General features: G+C 39.6%; 1 protein-coding gene across 1 annotated transcript in view; it reads right to left on the reverse strand.

Annotated features, from left to right (window-relative positions):
- The window catches only part of LOC308516756 (mediator of RNA polymerase II transcription subunit 18), a 105,275-nt gene that overhangs the window by 51,228 nt on the left and 38,720 nt on the right, over positions 1-15,327 (reverse strand). The window contains exon 2 of the mRNA XM_081087844.1: positions 10,445-10,498. Within this exon, the coding sequence (XP_080943970.1) occupies positions 10,445-10,498 (54 nt within the window). The remainder of the gene's footprint in view (positions 1-10,444; positions 10,499-15,327) is intronic.

Here is a 15,327-nt window from a genome sequence, read left to right on the forward strand (position 1 = left end):
TGCTATAGACCTAACTATACATTGGGTTTATACAATACTTCCCAGATGTTTAAATACGAACACTTATTTTAAACCCTATAAAAATTCTAGTTATTACTTTAACAAAAGTAAAATTCAGACACAGAGCAGTTATGCAAATTGCCAAAAATGACAATGTTAAAATAAAAAAGCAAACATTTGTTTTTTTAGGTCACCCCTGATATTTCCAGTGTGATCATCAACAAGAATGATGCTTCTTATCTCAAAAATCAATTTGTAAAGGAATTTCTTAGAAAATAAATGAAAGATCTAAAATAAAATAAAAAGTTGGCCATTTGGGACAGAGACATTTCTACTATTCTTCAAACTAAATCTACAATAAAAATACTCCTGCCCCAGTATTTCATGAGAAACCCAAATTACTGAAGCACAGGTTTAAAACACCTTTAACCCAAATTATGCAACTGGGAGCATTATTATTAGCAACATACAAGTATGTTTCATTACCAAGTGTTGTCTATTTACTCTCCCTAAAGCAATTAGGAAGACCCAGTTTTCCCTATTTCCCCATGTTCACCAAATTCTCCTGTTAGATACAAGACAAAAACAATAAAACAAAAAGCTCATTAAAGATACAGAAAAGGAAATATAGATGCTATAAAAACAAGTTTTGTTTTAATAATTTCCTTAAGCACAAGTCGTGCTGAATAATATGGCATGAAATTCTAACATAACTATTTTTATCTGTTTATTCATTTTGCCTTGCATTAATGGTTCTTAATCTCTTTTAGAGCTAAAATTGTCTTATTCATTTTATTGTTGTTGTCTATGGCAGGTAGGGTAGTGTACCAACAAAAATTTATTGAGTTATTTAATGAATCAATCATCCATCCATTCATTCATCCACCTTTTCACCTTTTGGTTAGGGTTAGGGTATGTAATGAGTATGAAATAAATATTCAAGCAAAACTAAATGGGCTTCATTGTAACCAACGTTAAGCTATTGCCTTGGACACATTATAAGATTAGAACCAGAACTAAACAAGCACACACCTTTAGTATTAAGCCAAGCTTCTCATCCTAGCAAGAATGTCTTTTCTTTGTTGCCACTTTTTTCTCTTGTTATTTACTAGTAAAACATAATTCTTATGGGTTCTTGCTATTCAAGCCCTTTGATGATTGATTTATAAACTGAAGAGGGAAGAGACAGATTCGGGGGGGGGGGGGGGGGAGGATGGACAAAAGAAAACAGCCAGACCCACCTGTTTTACAGCATTTAAATTCTTTTGGGAGATCAAAGAAGAAAACCAGAAAATATAAAATCAAAGGAAACTTAAATATGAAAATTTAAATATATAAAATATTTAAATGGTCAGGTGAAATGCAGTATTTAATCTTTCTACGCAATGAAAAAAAGGAAAGCTGTAGCTACAGATTGCAATCTATATATATAAAAGCCTAAGTGACCTTTACGACCAGACGACCAGCCAGTAACTATGATGTGCACTGACCACCAAGGGGCAGACGCTCAACACAGGAGCTGCCCCCTGGTGGTCAGTGCACTCCCACAGCCAACCTCTAACAGCGGGCCAATCTCCAGTGGTCCCTTCCCTGCCCAACCCCCGCTCCCGGCCTCGATCACCAGCCAGGCCGAGGGAGCTCACCCATGCACAAATTCGTGCACTGAGCCTCTAGTCTGATATAATGTCACTGACTACCAACAAACTCTGGTTTGATGAGGAAAAAACACAACACACATATAAACCTTCAATGAAGAATTAGAGGCCATTAGTACCATTCTACTAGCTAGCCCAATCTACTACTATCACCTTTTAACAGAAGTCTCTATTAAAAGGTAGGTGGGTGTGTGCAGGTGTGCATGTGTTTTGTATTCCACTTTGAGTCAACTCAAAGCTCTATCATGAAAAGGTCATTTTTAACATTTAGAACTCTAATTAGGGAAAGAGTGAACATTCCTGTTTTGTTCTTGCTCTAGTGGACATTTCTTCAGTATTTCACTAGTAAGTGTAGTAGTGTCTATTGGTTTCAGAAAACTATTCTTAGTCATATTTAAGGACTATGTAAGCACATTGTAAAATTTTAAAAGTGAGCTAAAAGGCCTGGCCAGTGTGGCTCAGTGGTTGAGTGTTGGAACTCTGAACCCAGAGGTCATGGTTCGATTCCCAGTTAGGGCACATGCCCAGGTTGTGGGCTTGAGCCCCAGTGGGGGATGTGCAGGAGGCAGCTAATCAATGATTCTCTCTCATCATTGATGCTTTCATCTCTCTCTCTCCCTTTCCCTTCTCTCTAAAATCAATTAAAAAATGTTTTTAAATGAGCTAAAAGGATATTCATAGTATTCATAATATGGATTATCACTGGGCAGTGGTGATCAAAGCAGATTACAAAATGTGTCCTAGTATTACCTATTAGTAGAAATGGAGGTACTTATTAAATATATGAGAATAAAAATAAATTATCCTACTCTTAGTGTAATAAAAGCTTTTAGCTAAAATAGTTGAATTTTCAAAAAATAATTTTATATACAGAAATGAGCATATCATTTTTCTATTTTGTAATAACTGATGTACTAATGTGTTTTTATTTATAGATTACTTAATATAAAATCCTTAGATTCTGAAAGAAATACTCTTAGTCATATTCTTTTAATATAATGAAAGACTTACAAAAAAGAAAAAAATATATATATATACAATGAAAGACTTGACATATAAAATGGAAGAAAAGCAGTTCTAAATTAGTATGTTAAAAATGTATAACTACTACATAGATAACTGCTCTGGAAAAAATCATAGAAGTAGATATAACAAAATAATTACCAGTAGTTTTATTTTTGTACCATCTTTGTTAGCTTTTATTTATCAAGATTTCATTAACTTTATAAAATAAAAGGATATGTTTTCTATTTTTTTCTCTGCTCTACATGGTTGATTATAATTAAACTATAACTAAAACTGCCCATAAAACCCACTGGGCTAAGATGCATTTTAATTTCCTTCTGTGACTATTATAGTCTATATGGGATTTTTATTTCTTGAGTCACTTTGGTAAATTATATTTTCCTAGAAAACTACTTATTTCATCAGGAACTCAACAAAGGTGCTAAAGTAATTCAGTGGATAACAGAGAATATTTTCAACTTCGTACCACATCCAAAAATTAAGTAAAAAAGAATCACTGAACTAAAAACTATAAAACATCTTGGAAAAAAAATAGAGAAAAATCTTTGTGACCTTGGGTTAAGCAAAGATTTCTTTTTATTTATATATTTATTTTGATTGATTGATTTCAGAGAGAAAGAGAAACATTGATTTATTGTTCCACTTATTTATGTACTCATTGGTTACTTCTTGTATGTGCCCCGACCAGGGATCGAACCCACAACCTTGGTATATCAGGACGATACTCTAACCAACTGAGCTACCTGGCCAGAGCCAAGCAATGATTTCTTAAAAGACAAAGAGCAAGTCATAGAAACATGGAACAGACTGTCAAACCTCAGAGGAAAGGCAGGGGAGGGTTGGGAAGAGGGGGTAAGAGATCAACCAAAGGACTTGTACGCATGCATCTAAGCATAAACAATGGATACAGACAGTAGGGAGGTAAGGGCATGTGCTGGGGGGCAGGAGTGGTCAGGGAGTGGTCAATGGGGGGAAAAGGAGACATATATAATACTTTCAACAATAAAGAATTTAAATTTTAAAAAAAGATAAAAGAGCATTAACCATAAAAGAAAAAAACAACTGGATTTCATGAAAATAAAAATTTCTGGTCTTGCCTGGCCAGTGTAGCTCAGTGGTTGAGCATCGACCCATAAACCAGGAGATCACTGTTTAATTACTGGTCAGGGCACATGCCTGGATTACAGGCTCCAACCCTAGGAGGGGGCATGTAGGAGGCAGCTGATGGATGATTCTCATCATTGATGTTCCTATCTCTCTCTTCTTGCCTTCCTCTCTCTGAAATCAGTAAAAACATATTTTTTAAAAAACAGCCGAAACCGGTTTGGCTCAGTGGATAGAGCGTCGGCCTGCGGACTGAAAGGTCCCAGGTTCGATTCCAGTCAAGGGCATGTACCTTGGTTGCGGGCACATCCCAGTGGGGAGTGTGCAGGAGGCAGCTGGTCAATGTTTCTCTCTCATCGATGTTTCTAGCTCTCTATCTCTCTCCTTTCCTCTCTGTAAAAACTCAATAAAATATATTTAAAAAAAAAACAAAAAAAAAACACAGCCCTAGCTGGTTTGGCTCAGTGGATAGAGCGTTGGCCTGTGGAATGAAGAGTTCCAGGTTTGATTCCAGCCAAGGGCACATGCCTGGGTTGCAGGCTCGATTCCCAGTAAGGGTCATGGAGGAGGCAGCCGATCAATGATTCTCTCTCATCATTGATGTTTCTCTCTCTCTCTCCCTCTCCCTTCCTCTCTGAAATCAACAAAAATATATTTTAAAAAATTTTTTTCTCTTAACAAACAACCAAAACCACAAAAAACCTCTGGTTCTGACTTGGTAACCAATCAATGTCTCTCTCTTTTCTTCCCTTTTACTTGCTCTAAAAAAAATCAATGGAAAAAATATCCTCGGGGTAAGGATTAACAACAACAACAACAAAAACAGATCTTGCCCTCCATAAGTTTATAGTCTTATAAGATGACAGAAGATATTTAATATATGTTCATAACAATGCTACATTAAGTTTCTACTGAAAATCCAGGGGGGGAAATAGAACTAACATCATTTAATTCCAGAGGCATGTATCTCCTACACCGTAAGGATTTCAAAACTAATTAAGTTCATATTTTGTCCTTCATTCTTAAAGAGAAGGGAGGGAAGGACTGTGTCGTCAGCACATTTTGAGCTTCAAATGATAACAACATAACATCACAAAATTTTTTCCCATAAACTTTGAAGTGAAGTGCATGTATTAGCTTTGAGCATGGCTTCTTTTTTAAAAAAATATATTTTATTGATTTTTTACAGAGAGGAAGGGAGAGGGATAGTTAGAAACATCGATGAAAGAGAAACATCAATCAGCCGCCTCCTGCACATCTCCTACTGGGGATGTGCCCGCAACCCAGGTACATGCCCTTGACTGGAATCGAACCTGGGACCTTTCAGTCCTCAGGCCAATGCGCTACCCACTGAGCCAAAACAGTTAGGGCGAGCATGGCTTCTTAACATATGTCCTTAACAGCTAGGAAAAAACCCTTTATAATATATGATTTATAAATTCAGATACAGAGTAGGAAGGAAATAATTTATTTCATTTGTTTAGGATAGAGCTTCTGTTTTCTACCTCAACAAACTGCTTCTCCTATTTCCTATGTGATATAAATTCTAATCTAAAGAAATTACCTTGTAAATCTGTTTCCAGAACACCACGCATAAGAATAACCTAGTTTCAAATTCATATTAATAATCTACTCATTAAATTATTTCATCAAACACATACCAAAAAAATTTTAAACAAAATTGTGTTCACTTCTACAGAAACTTAATGAAGTCAGAAGATTTAAAACATTTTGGGAAGGCAATTTAGTATACGTACAGACAGATCCTCTCCTGTATCAAAAAACCTTTAGCCCAGGTGCCATCTCCCTGTCTCTTGAACCAATGCCCCTCCCCCACCCCACCCCTGCCTTTCTTTCTTTCCTTTTTTCTTCCTTCAAGGTGCAGACCTTTGCTTTCTCCCTCCTAAGCTCTAAGGGCCCTTCTTTCGCCTCTGTAACTTTCTCCCTGAGTTCACACAGCCCAGCTGGCTCACTTCTTCCACAGCTCATTTCTTCATAAAAAAACCCAAACACTTGCCCGGCTGGCATGGCTCAGTGGTTGAGCATCAACCTATGAACCAGGAGGTCATGGTTTGATTTCCAGAGAATACAATTCAGCTGTGGGCAAACTACTGCCCGCGGGCTGGATCCGGCCCGTTCGGCTGTTCCATCCGGCCCGCGGAGCCGAAAGAGCGGAGGGTTCTCTTGCTCTCCCCTCCGCTCCTTCACCAGCAGCAGTGTTAACATGGCAACGTCGGGAAACACGGCCGCAGCTCCTTCTTCTGAGTCCAGTTTAAGAACCCATTGTGGCCCTCGAGTCAAAAAGTTTGCCCACCCTTGGAACACATGCTGGTTTAGGGCGGGATCCCCAGTAGGGGGCATGCAGGAGGCAGCTGATCAATTATTCTCATCATCTCAATTATTCTCATCATCGATGTTTCTATCTCTCTATCCTTGTCCCTTCCTCTCTCTCTGAAAATCAATAAAGGGGAAAAATTTAAAAAGAAAGAAAGAGGAAGACATAAGATTCAGGAAACGAAAGAGGAAAAACAGGAGAGAAGCAGTCACCAGGGAACTCGGAATATTGTAGGGTGACAGCTGTGAGCCACACACAGAGGGCACCAGTCCAGATTGGAGCAGTCTAACTCAAGAGACATACTGAGGTCGGTCATCACCAAGAGCTCTGCTGCCATTATCCTCTTCTCAAAGATAAGAACACAGTGTCCAGGTGAGCCTGGCCGACAACTTGCCTTGACTACATACTGGTGAGTTTCTTCTCAAAACACTCACTTGCCTAATGAGCTCAGAACACTCATTTCACTCCACAAAAGTGTTCTTTATCCGACAGCTGTGCGTAGGTCACACTCAATTTAGGAAATACCACAGAACTACTCACTCCCTCTGACCCTATTTCTGCCAAATGTCCAACAAACTGTGTTCACTTCTGTAGAAGGGAGAGTACTACAGAAACTTAATGAAGTTGTCAGAAGCCTGGTCCTACTCAATACAATTTCCAGGACTAAGTCTTGACTTTGCTCCTGATTTTCACAGAAGAGCCTCTATGAACCTCAGGAAGCTGAAGTAAGTATGGTCCATCAATCCCTGGGGATCCCTGAGATCCTTTTAGGAGTCTAAGAGGTACAACTATATACTTAATAATACTAAAGATGATTTGCCTTTTTCACTGTGTTGACATTTGCACTGATGATCCAAAAGCAATGGTGAGCAAAACTGCTGGTACCCTAACACAAATCAAGGCAGTACCACCAAATTGTAATAGGCCTCATATTCGTCACCACTATATAATTAAAGTTAAAAATAACAGCTTTAAGAATGTCCTTGATAAAAATATAAAAATTATTAGTTTTAATAACTCTCAACCCTTCGGTACATGTCTTTTATTATGTGTGATGAAATGATAAGAAATGCATAAAGCATATACTTAAGTGCAATGGTTACCTTCAGAAAAGGCACTTGTGTGATTGAGCTGCAAGCTGAGCTAGCCAATTTTTTTCATAAGATACCATTTTCAAAGGAAAGATTGAATGACAAATTATGTTATTCATGCTTAGATATTTGACAGACATTGTCTCAAAATAGAATAAAAACAAAACAAAACCTGATAGTATGCATTGTCAGCGATATTAAGTCAAGCTTTCTAGAGAAAATTTAAAATTTGGAAAACATATCCACTAGAGTGAGCTTGACAGCTTCTCAAGATTTAAAGACTTTTCCAATGAGATCAGTAATGGTATTTACAAATGTCAATACTAACAAAATTAATGGATTTTAAACTGTAAATAAAATGTGTAAACATTTGTCCTGGTAGGAAAGGTCCTAGAAGCCATAGGTTAGTCCCACTGGAACTTGGTGGATAAAAATCCCTCATTTTATTTTTAGAATAGAAAACATAATTCTTTTTCAATACATCTACATAATTGTTAGCCAAATCGACTTAACAAAATTCTCACCCATATTATACAGACTCCATCTTCTTAGAAACAAAACTCATTTTACAGTCAGAATCTTTACTTTGTCAAATGGCATTGAGTGGACTATAACTCAGTAAACCAAATTCTTATCATATATATGTTTTGTAAGCAACGAAGAAAAAAATCAGTATAACATTTGAAGAAGGAGTGGAGGAAAAAGAGAATGAGACTGGTTGTTAAATATGTAACTATGAATCATTTCCATTTTTTTCTAAAATCCACATATGAATGTAAATGTTAATTTACAAATTCCAAGATTTAAAGTATTAGAGGAAAAATCTTCTCACTAGCACAGAAGACAACTTTTTTCTCATATTAGTGATCAAAAGTACATTTCAATTTATGTTTCAATTGACTATTGGCCAACTTTAACTTCCATAGCAACTCTCACTATGTTATCCTCTAATAAATTTAAGTTATAACGTTAATTTAAGTTAAATTTAATTAGCTTAATGATAAATTTAATTACTTACATTAAATTAAATTTAAGTTATCCTTGAGTTAGGTGATGTAAGTCAGAGAGAAAAATAAGTTTCCAGTAAAAATCTTTGGAGTTATTGTATGTTACTCTTATTGGCCATATACTAGTAGACATGTTCTTTAGGATTTGTCACCAGGCAACTACAATCAACTCAATTTACTAAGTTAAATTGTTCATAAATAATCCTCTCAAGAACTAACTTGGGCCTTAGCCGGTTTGGTTTCAGTGGATAGAACGTCGGCCTGCGAACTGAAAGGTCCCAGGTTCGATTTTGGTCAAGGGCACATGCCTGGATTTTGGACTCGATCCCCAGTGGGGGACTTGCAGGAGGCAGCCAATCCATGATTCTCTCTCATCATGGATGTTTCTATCTCTCTTTCCCTCTTCCTTCCTCTCTGAAATCAATAAAAATATATTTTAAAAAACACACAAATGTATTATTTAAAAAAAAAGAAAAGAATTAACTTGGTAATGAAACTAAACTGCCCTCTGGTGTTCAATATAAGGATTTCACTGATGAACTAGATGTACGTACCCTCTCTTCAGGGGGGAAAAAAAAAAAGCAAAGATCCTAAAGAAGCCACTTAAGATCATTAAAATCAAAGGAGACTGGCCATGGTGGCTCAGTGGTTGATCATCGAACTATGAACCAAGAGGTCAGGGCACATGCCTGGATTGCAGGCTTGATCCCCAGTAGGGGGCATACAGGAGGCAGCCAATCTATGATTCTCTCTCATCACTGATGTCTCTCTCTCCTCCTTTCCCTTCCTCTCTTAAGTCAATAAAAAAATACTTAAAAAAAAAAATCAAAGGAGAAATTCTGATTTTGTAAGATTTTCAAGAACAGTCTTCTCACTGAACCGAGTGGCTCAGTTATCTGAAGCATCATCCCATACACCAAAGGTTGTGGATTCGATTCCCCTTCAGGGCACATACCTAGGTTGCAGATTCCATCCCTGATCGGAGGCAATGTATGAGGTGGAACTGATCAATGTTTCTCTCTCTCCTCCCCGCTTCCTCTCTCTCTAAAAGAAGAAAAAAAAAAGTCTTCTCAAAGCCCGGCTATTAATCTGAGCTATTACTTGTACAAGTAGGTCAAAGTGCCTAACTAACCACAGTCATCTATGGTAACTGGACGTGACAAGAATATAAACTTGGTAACATTTTCACGATACTTCTTCAAGTTACACTGGCATTTTTTCCCCATTTGGTAAAATATATTTACCAATGTTACATCTAATAAGGAATTAATTTACAAAATATATAAGGAACTCATGTAGCTTAACAAAGGAAGACAAATGATCCAATTAAAAACTGGGCAAAGAACTTAAATAGACACTTCTCCAAAGTGGACAAGTAGATGGCCAAGAGACATGTGAAAAAATGCTTCAAGTCATTAATTGTCAGAGAGATGCAAATTAAAATGACAATGAGGTAGCACCTCACACCTGTCAGAATGGCTATCATCAACACATCAACAAATGACAAGTGCTGGGGAGGATGTGGACAAAAGGGAACCCTAGTACACTGCTGGTGGTGGGAATGCAGACTGGTGCAGCCACTATGGAAAACAGTATGGAGTTTCCTCAAAAATTAAAAATGGAACTGCCATTTGTATAGTGATCCCACTTTTATGAATATATCCTAAGAAACCCAAAACACCATCAGAAAGAATATATGCACCCCTATGTTCATAGCAGCACAATTTACAATAGCTAAGATTTAGAAACAGCCCTAGTGCCCATCAATAGATGAGTAGATAAAAAAAGATGTGGTACATTTATACCATGGAATACTATGCAGCCGTAAAAAAGAAGGATCTCTTACCCTCTGAGATAGCATGGAGGGACTGGGGAGTATTATGTTAAGTGAAATAAGTCAGTCAGAGAAAGACAAGTATCACATGATCTCACTCATCTATGGAATCTAATGAACAAAATAAACTAATGAACAAAATAGATCCAGAGACATAGAAGCATGGAACAGACTGACGAATCTCATAGGGAAGGCGGGGGTGGGTGGGGAGAAATTAACCAGGGAACTTACAGGCATATGTATGCATAACCCATGGACACAGAAAATAGTGTGGTGAAGACCTGGAGAGAGGCGGCGGGGGCAGGGTAGAGGAGTCATTGGGGAGGAAAAAAGGGAGACATCTATAATACAACAATAAAGATAAATTTTTTAAAAGTGTAGATGATACTCACCCAATGGATCTTCCATGCCACTATTAACCAGTTTAGAGAGGTAGGGTATAGTTTCTAAAAAGAGAAAATAGTAAATAATATATTTAAAACACAAAATCCATATGCTTAAAAAAAAAATAAACCCAGTTCAGTACCAGTGATTATCATTTAAAACTGGAACATAATAGAAATGTACAACTAACTGAGAACATTGCCAACTGGGATTTATTTTCAAGGGGTTGAAATACAGATTCATAATATAAAAATATCATAAACTTGAAGGGTAATTTTCATTTTAAAATATATCATTTTCAGTTTCCTCAAATAAGTTCCCTTTCCAAACCCCAGCTTGATTTATTAGAGTATAAAAGCCAAAATTTTATGTTATAAAAAACAAAAACAGCCCTAACTGGTTTGGCTCAGTGGATAGAGCGTAGGCCTGCAGACTCAAGGGTCCCAGGTTCGATTCCGGTCAAGGGCATGTACCTTGGTTGCAGGCACATCCCCAGTAGAGGGTGTGCAGGAGGCAGCTAATCAATGTTTCTAACTCTCTATCCCTTTCCCTTCCTTTCTGTAAAAAATCAATAAAATATATTAAAAAAAAAAACACCTCCGAAACTCACATAAACACCTGAGAAAGGATATGAGCATATCTTAGAAGGAAGGAATTGGTTTGCCTAAAGAAAGTAGAAGTTATTTTAGATACAGGAGGATGGTTCAGTAAGTTATAAGTTTAGAATGATCAAATATGAAAATAAAGCAAAAAAAAACTTTTGAAAGAACTGTGACTAAGTATAGATATCCAACCTCCTTCACCCTTAAGAGAAGGATCAAATCTGCCAATCTTGCTTCCTGTCTCTTTCATGGTTTGGATCCCAAGGGAATTCCCTAATAAACAGTCTGAATTTTAAACTCCAATTCAGAGTGTATTTTCAGAGAACAAGTACCTACTAACAGTTGGTGCCACATGCGATCTGAGAAAACTGGAAATATGATGTGGTTCTGGAGTTGAATTGCTCACAGACCAGATGGCAATGAGGACTCCATCACTGGTGGTGGGTGTAACACAGATAATCCATGGCACAAGGTGCTGGTCTAATTCTTACACTTTCACCAGTGATGATAGTGTTGTCTGTCTGTGGAGTGGAATACTCTAGTTGACTGGATGTATCAGGCATGTGAAAAGTAAGGGGAAACAATGACTATGACAATGAAATTGAATAGCTATTATTAAATTCAATTGATGCTCTAGAAAAAGATAACAAAAAGCTAAGAGTGATTAACAGTCAAGTGAAAGTCAAATACGAAAGCCATAGGACCTCCTAGGTAAACATACAAAGAGGCTTTTTTTCTGTGACAGCAGGAGGACAGAAAAAATTGAAGATCAGGCTCATCAGAATAGCCCAGCTCCAAAGAAAGTTAACTCTCAACCAGGGAAGTATGCTATGCCAACATCAGGACCCTGATTAGGAAAAAGGGACTCTAATCCACAAGATGGAGACAACAGAGTTGAAACCCCTCCAAAATCTCAAATACCCAAATACTCCTTAACTCCTTCTGACTACAAAAGTGGCCCTGTAAGAGCTAGCGCTCTCTCCTCACATGAAGATAGTGCAGAGGGCTCCCCTACCTGTTCAATAAAACAGTGCCCCTCAGGATCTGCCACCTCCATGCCCCCTGGCTCATCGGCCTTTAATTTATAGGAGGTCAGTACTGTGTCTGATAAGGTCAGAACTACAACCTCAGAGAGTTACGAGAAAGACTTAGCCAGCATGCACCAGGGGAGTACGAATGTGACCGAATTCTGAGTGTCTGAACATGAGGATCAGCACATCTATATATATATAAAAAGCCAGCATTCCTAACGACCAGAACAACCAGTCGCTCTGACGCCCACTGTGGCCAGTGAACTGGCCCGATCAGCGGGCAGGGCCAGCGGCCAACCTCCCGCAGCCCCTCCCACTGGCCATCCCCATCCCTGATTGGACTCTCCCATCCAGATCGATGGCGGGGTGGCTGGCCAAACCCCCGCGGCCCTTCCCCCTGACCAGCCCCACCCCTGATACCTCCCAACCCCAATAGGAGGTGGGGCTGGTCGGCTAACCTGCAGCCCCTCCCCTACCCAACCCCACCCCCTATCAGCCCCACCATCCCCATTGGCCCACAGCCCCTCCCCCCAGCCAGTTCCACCCCCAATCAGCCCCCCACACACCAATTGGGGTGGGGCTGGCTGGCCAACCTCCCACAGCCCTCCCCCGGCCACTGACCCCCCCAGTTGCCCCCCCACACCTCATTTGGGGGAGGGGCCCGCTGGCCAATCGCCCACAGCCCCTCCCCCAAGCCGGCCCAGCCCCAATCGAGCCGATCAGGGAGGGCCGGCCGGCCAACCTCCTGCCATCTCCTCCTCCCCACGGGCCCAGCCCTGATCTGCCCCAATTGGGGATGGGCCAGCTGGACCCCACCCATGCATGAATTCATGCACTGGGTCTCTAGTATAAGATTAAAAAGGGAGGTGACTGATCATTCTCTGGAGATACAGAATTTAACACCCTGGTCAAAAACTTCAAGATCTGGTGTGAACTTACTACCACTAGGATGGTTCCTGAAAGCTAGAAAAGTGATGGTCCATGTTAAATAAAGTAGCAATGCCAAAACTGTAGTGGCAGACAGTGGAGAAAGGGATTAAAAGTTTCGGGGAAGTAGGCTTGTTGAAGTGGTCAGAAAACCCATCAAAAGATTATGTTCCTTGGAATAGCCAAGAGGATATCATCAGGAATGTGCTAGTGAGAAGGAGCACCAGTATTAAGAAGTTAATAGCTGTTCTCCTCCATAGGAGAGGTTGTTACACAACTAACCTCACTGACAGCAAAGGTGATGGATGACAAGACCCTGACACAAAGGAGACCAGCCTGTGGTACTTAACTGTTAGAAGCTAGATGGACACAATCCTATATAATAAAAGGCTAATATGCAAATAGACTGAACAGCTAAATGACTGGTCGCTATGATGTGCACTGACAACCAGGGGACAGATGCTCCCCACAAGGAGCTGCAAGTCAAACATCCCCCGAGGGTTCCCGGACTGTGAGAGGGAACAAGCCGGGCTGAGGGAACCTCCCCCCCCCCAGTGCATGAATTTCGTGCACCAGGCCTCTAGTTACTACATAAAGACCAGCAAAATCAGAGTGCCAGTCAAAGGGATCTGACTCAAATGTATGGAGATAGTTAATAAAACATGATGTCACTAGCAGCAAAATGACAAGCAGCCAATAAGAGCAGTTCTCTATCTGTAATCTATGTATATGAAAACCTAATATGCAAAGTGTCCCCTCGGGAGTTTGACCGACCAGGAGTTCAATTGCTCGCTATGACGAGTGCTGACCACCAGGGGGTAGCGCAGAACAAAGGGAGGCCCAGGCCAGCAGCCGGCTGCCACTAGGACCCTACTTGTGCATGAATTTTGTGCACTGGGCCTCTAGTATTGACATATGAACATCCAAACCTGGCCCTGGCCAGGTAGTAGTTCAGTTGGTTAGTATCCTCCCGACACGCCAAGATTATGGGTTCAAACTCCAGTCAGGGCACATACAAGAATCAAACAATGAGCGTATAGCCCTAGACGGTTTGGCTCAGTGGACAGAGCATTGGCCTGCGGACTGAAGAGTCCCAAGTTAGATTCCGGTCAAGGGCACATGCCTGGGTTGCAGGCTTGATCCTTAGTAGGGGGTGTGCAGGAGGCAACCAATCAATGATTCTCTCTCATCATTGATGTTTCTATCTCTCTCCCTTTCCCTTCTTCTCTGAAACCAATAAAAATATATTTTTAAAAAACACACACAAAAAAACAATGAGTGTATACTAGTAAACAAGTGGAACAAATTGACATTTCTCTTTCCCTTCCTCTCTTTAAAATCAATAAATAAAAATTTAAAAAGAACATCCAAACCTGTAGAAAATTTTATGAGTTTATTTGAGCTAAAATGGATGGCAATGGAAAGGAAGCAAGATCTCAAATGTTTCAGAGAATGACAGTTTGCTGTTTCTTTTATGCATTTGGAACTAAGAAGGGAATGTAAGAAAGATTACATGAAAGTGGGAGAAAGCAAGGCAGGGATTGGATCACAGGATAGTTAAGATTCTGTGCTCTCTTTCAGGAGTCTGGAAAAGAGAATTACTTCTGGCATTTCAAAGGTGTGCTAATCTATATGCACAAGAACAATAAACAGGCTTGCCCAGCCGGTGTTGCTCAGTGGCTGAGCATCGACCTATGAACCAGGAGGTCACAGTTTGATTCCCAGTCAGGGCACATGCCCGGGTTACGAGTTTGAACCCCAGTGTGCAGGGGACGGCCAATCAATGATTCTCTCTCATCATTGATGCTTTTCTCTCTCTCTTCCCTCTCCCTTCGTCTCTAAAATTATACATATATATGTGTGTATGTGTATATATATACACACACACAATAACAACAACAAAAAACCCACAGGGCTTGCTTAAACCTTTTACTAAAGAAGTTACAGGCCTGGTGCATAACTACCCACTATGACCTGACCAGTTAGGAATTTATGATCAGATCATCCTATGAGGTTACTTTCTGTTAGATTTATTACAGTGCCCCCTTTTCATCCGCAGTAACACCAAAACAAACCAAGGATAGATCAAGATGCTGAGGGCAGTCACCCCAATAAAAAACCAGACCCCTACGCCCAGTTTCTGGACCTGAACCAATTTCAGATCCTGAACCCACTGACTGAAGGAATCCAGGTCCCCAGGAGAAAGGAACCAGTTAATACCAAAGCAAATGTAATAATTCCCTAAGAAATCTATAGCTCTAAGACCTAATATGCCCCTGCACTTGTTTAATACTATGCAGTTGCTGTCTTGAAATTCTTAATAATTTTATC

Source organism: Myotis nattereri (assembly GCF_964212035.1).
Source record: "Myotis nattereri genome assembly, chromosome: 3".
Lineage (NCBI taxonomy): Eukaryota > Metazoa > Chordata > Mammalia > Chiroptera > Vespertilionidae > Myotis > Myotis nattereri.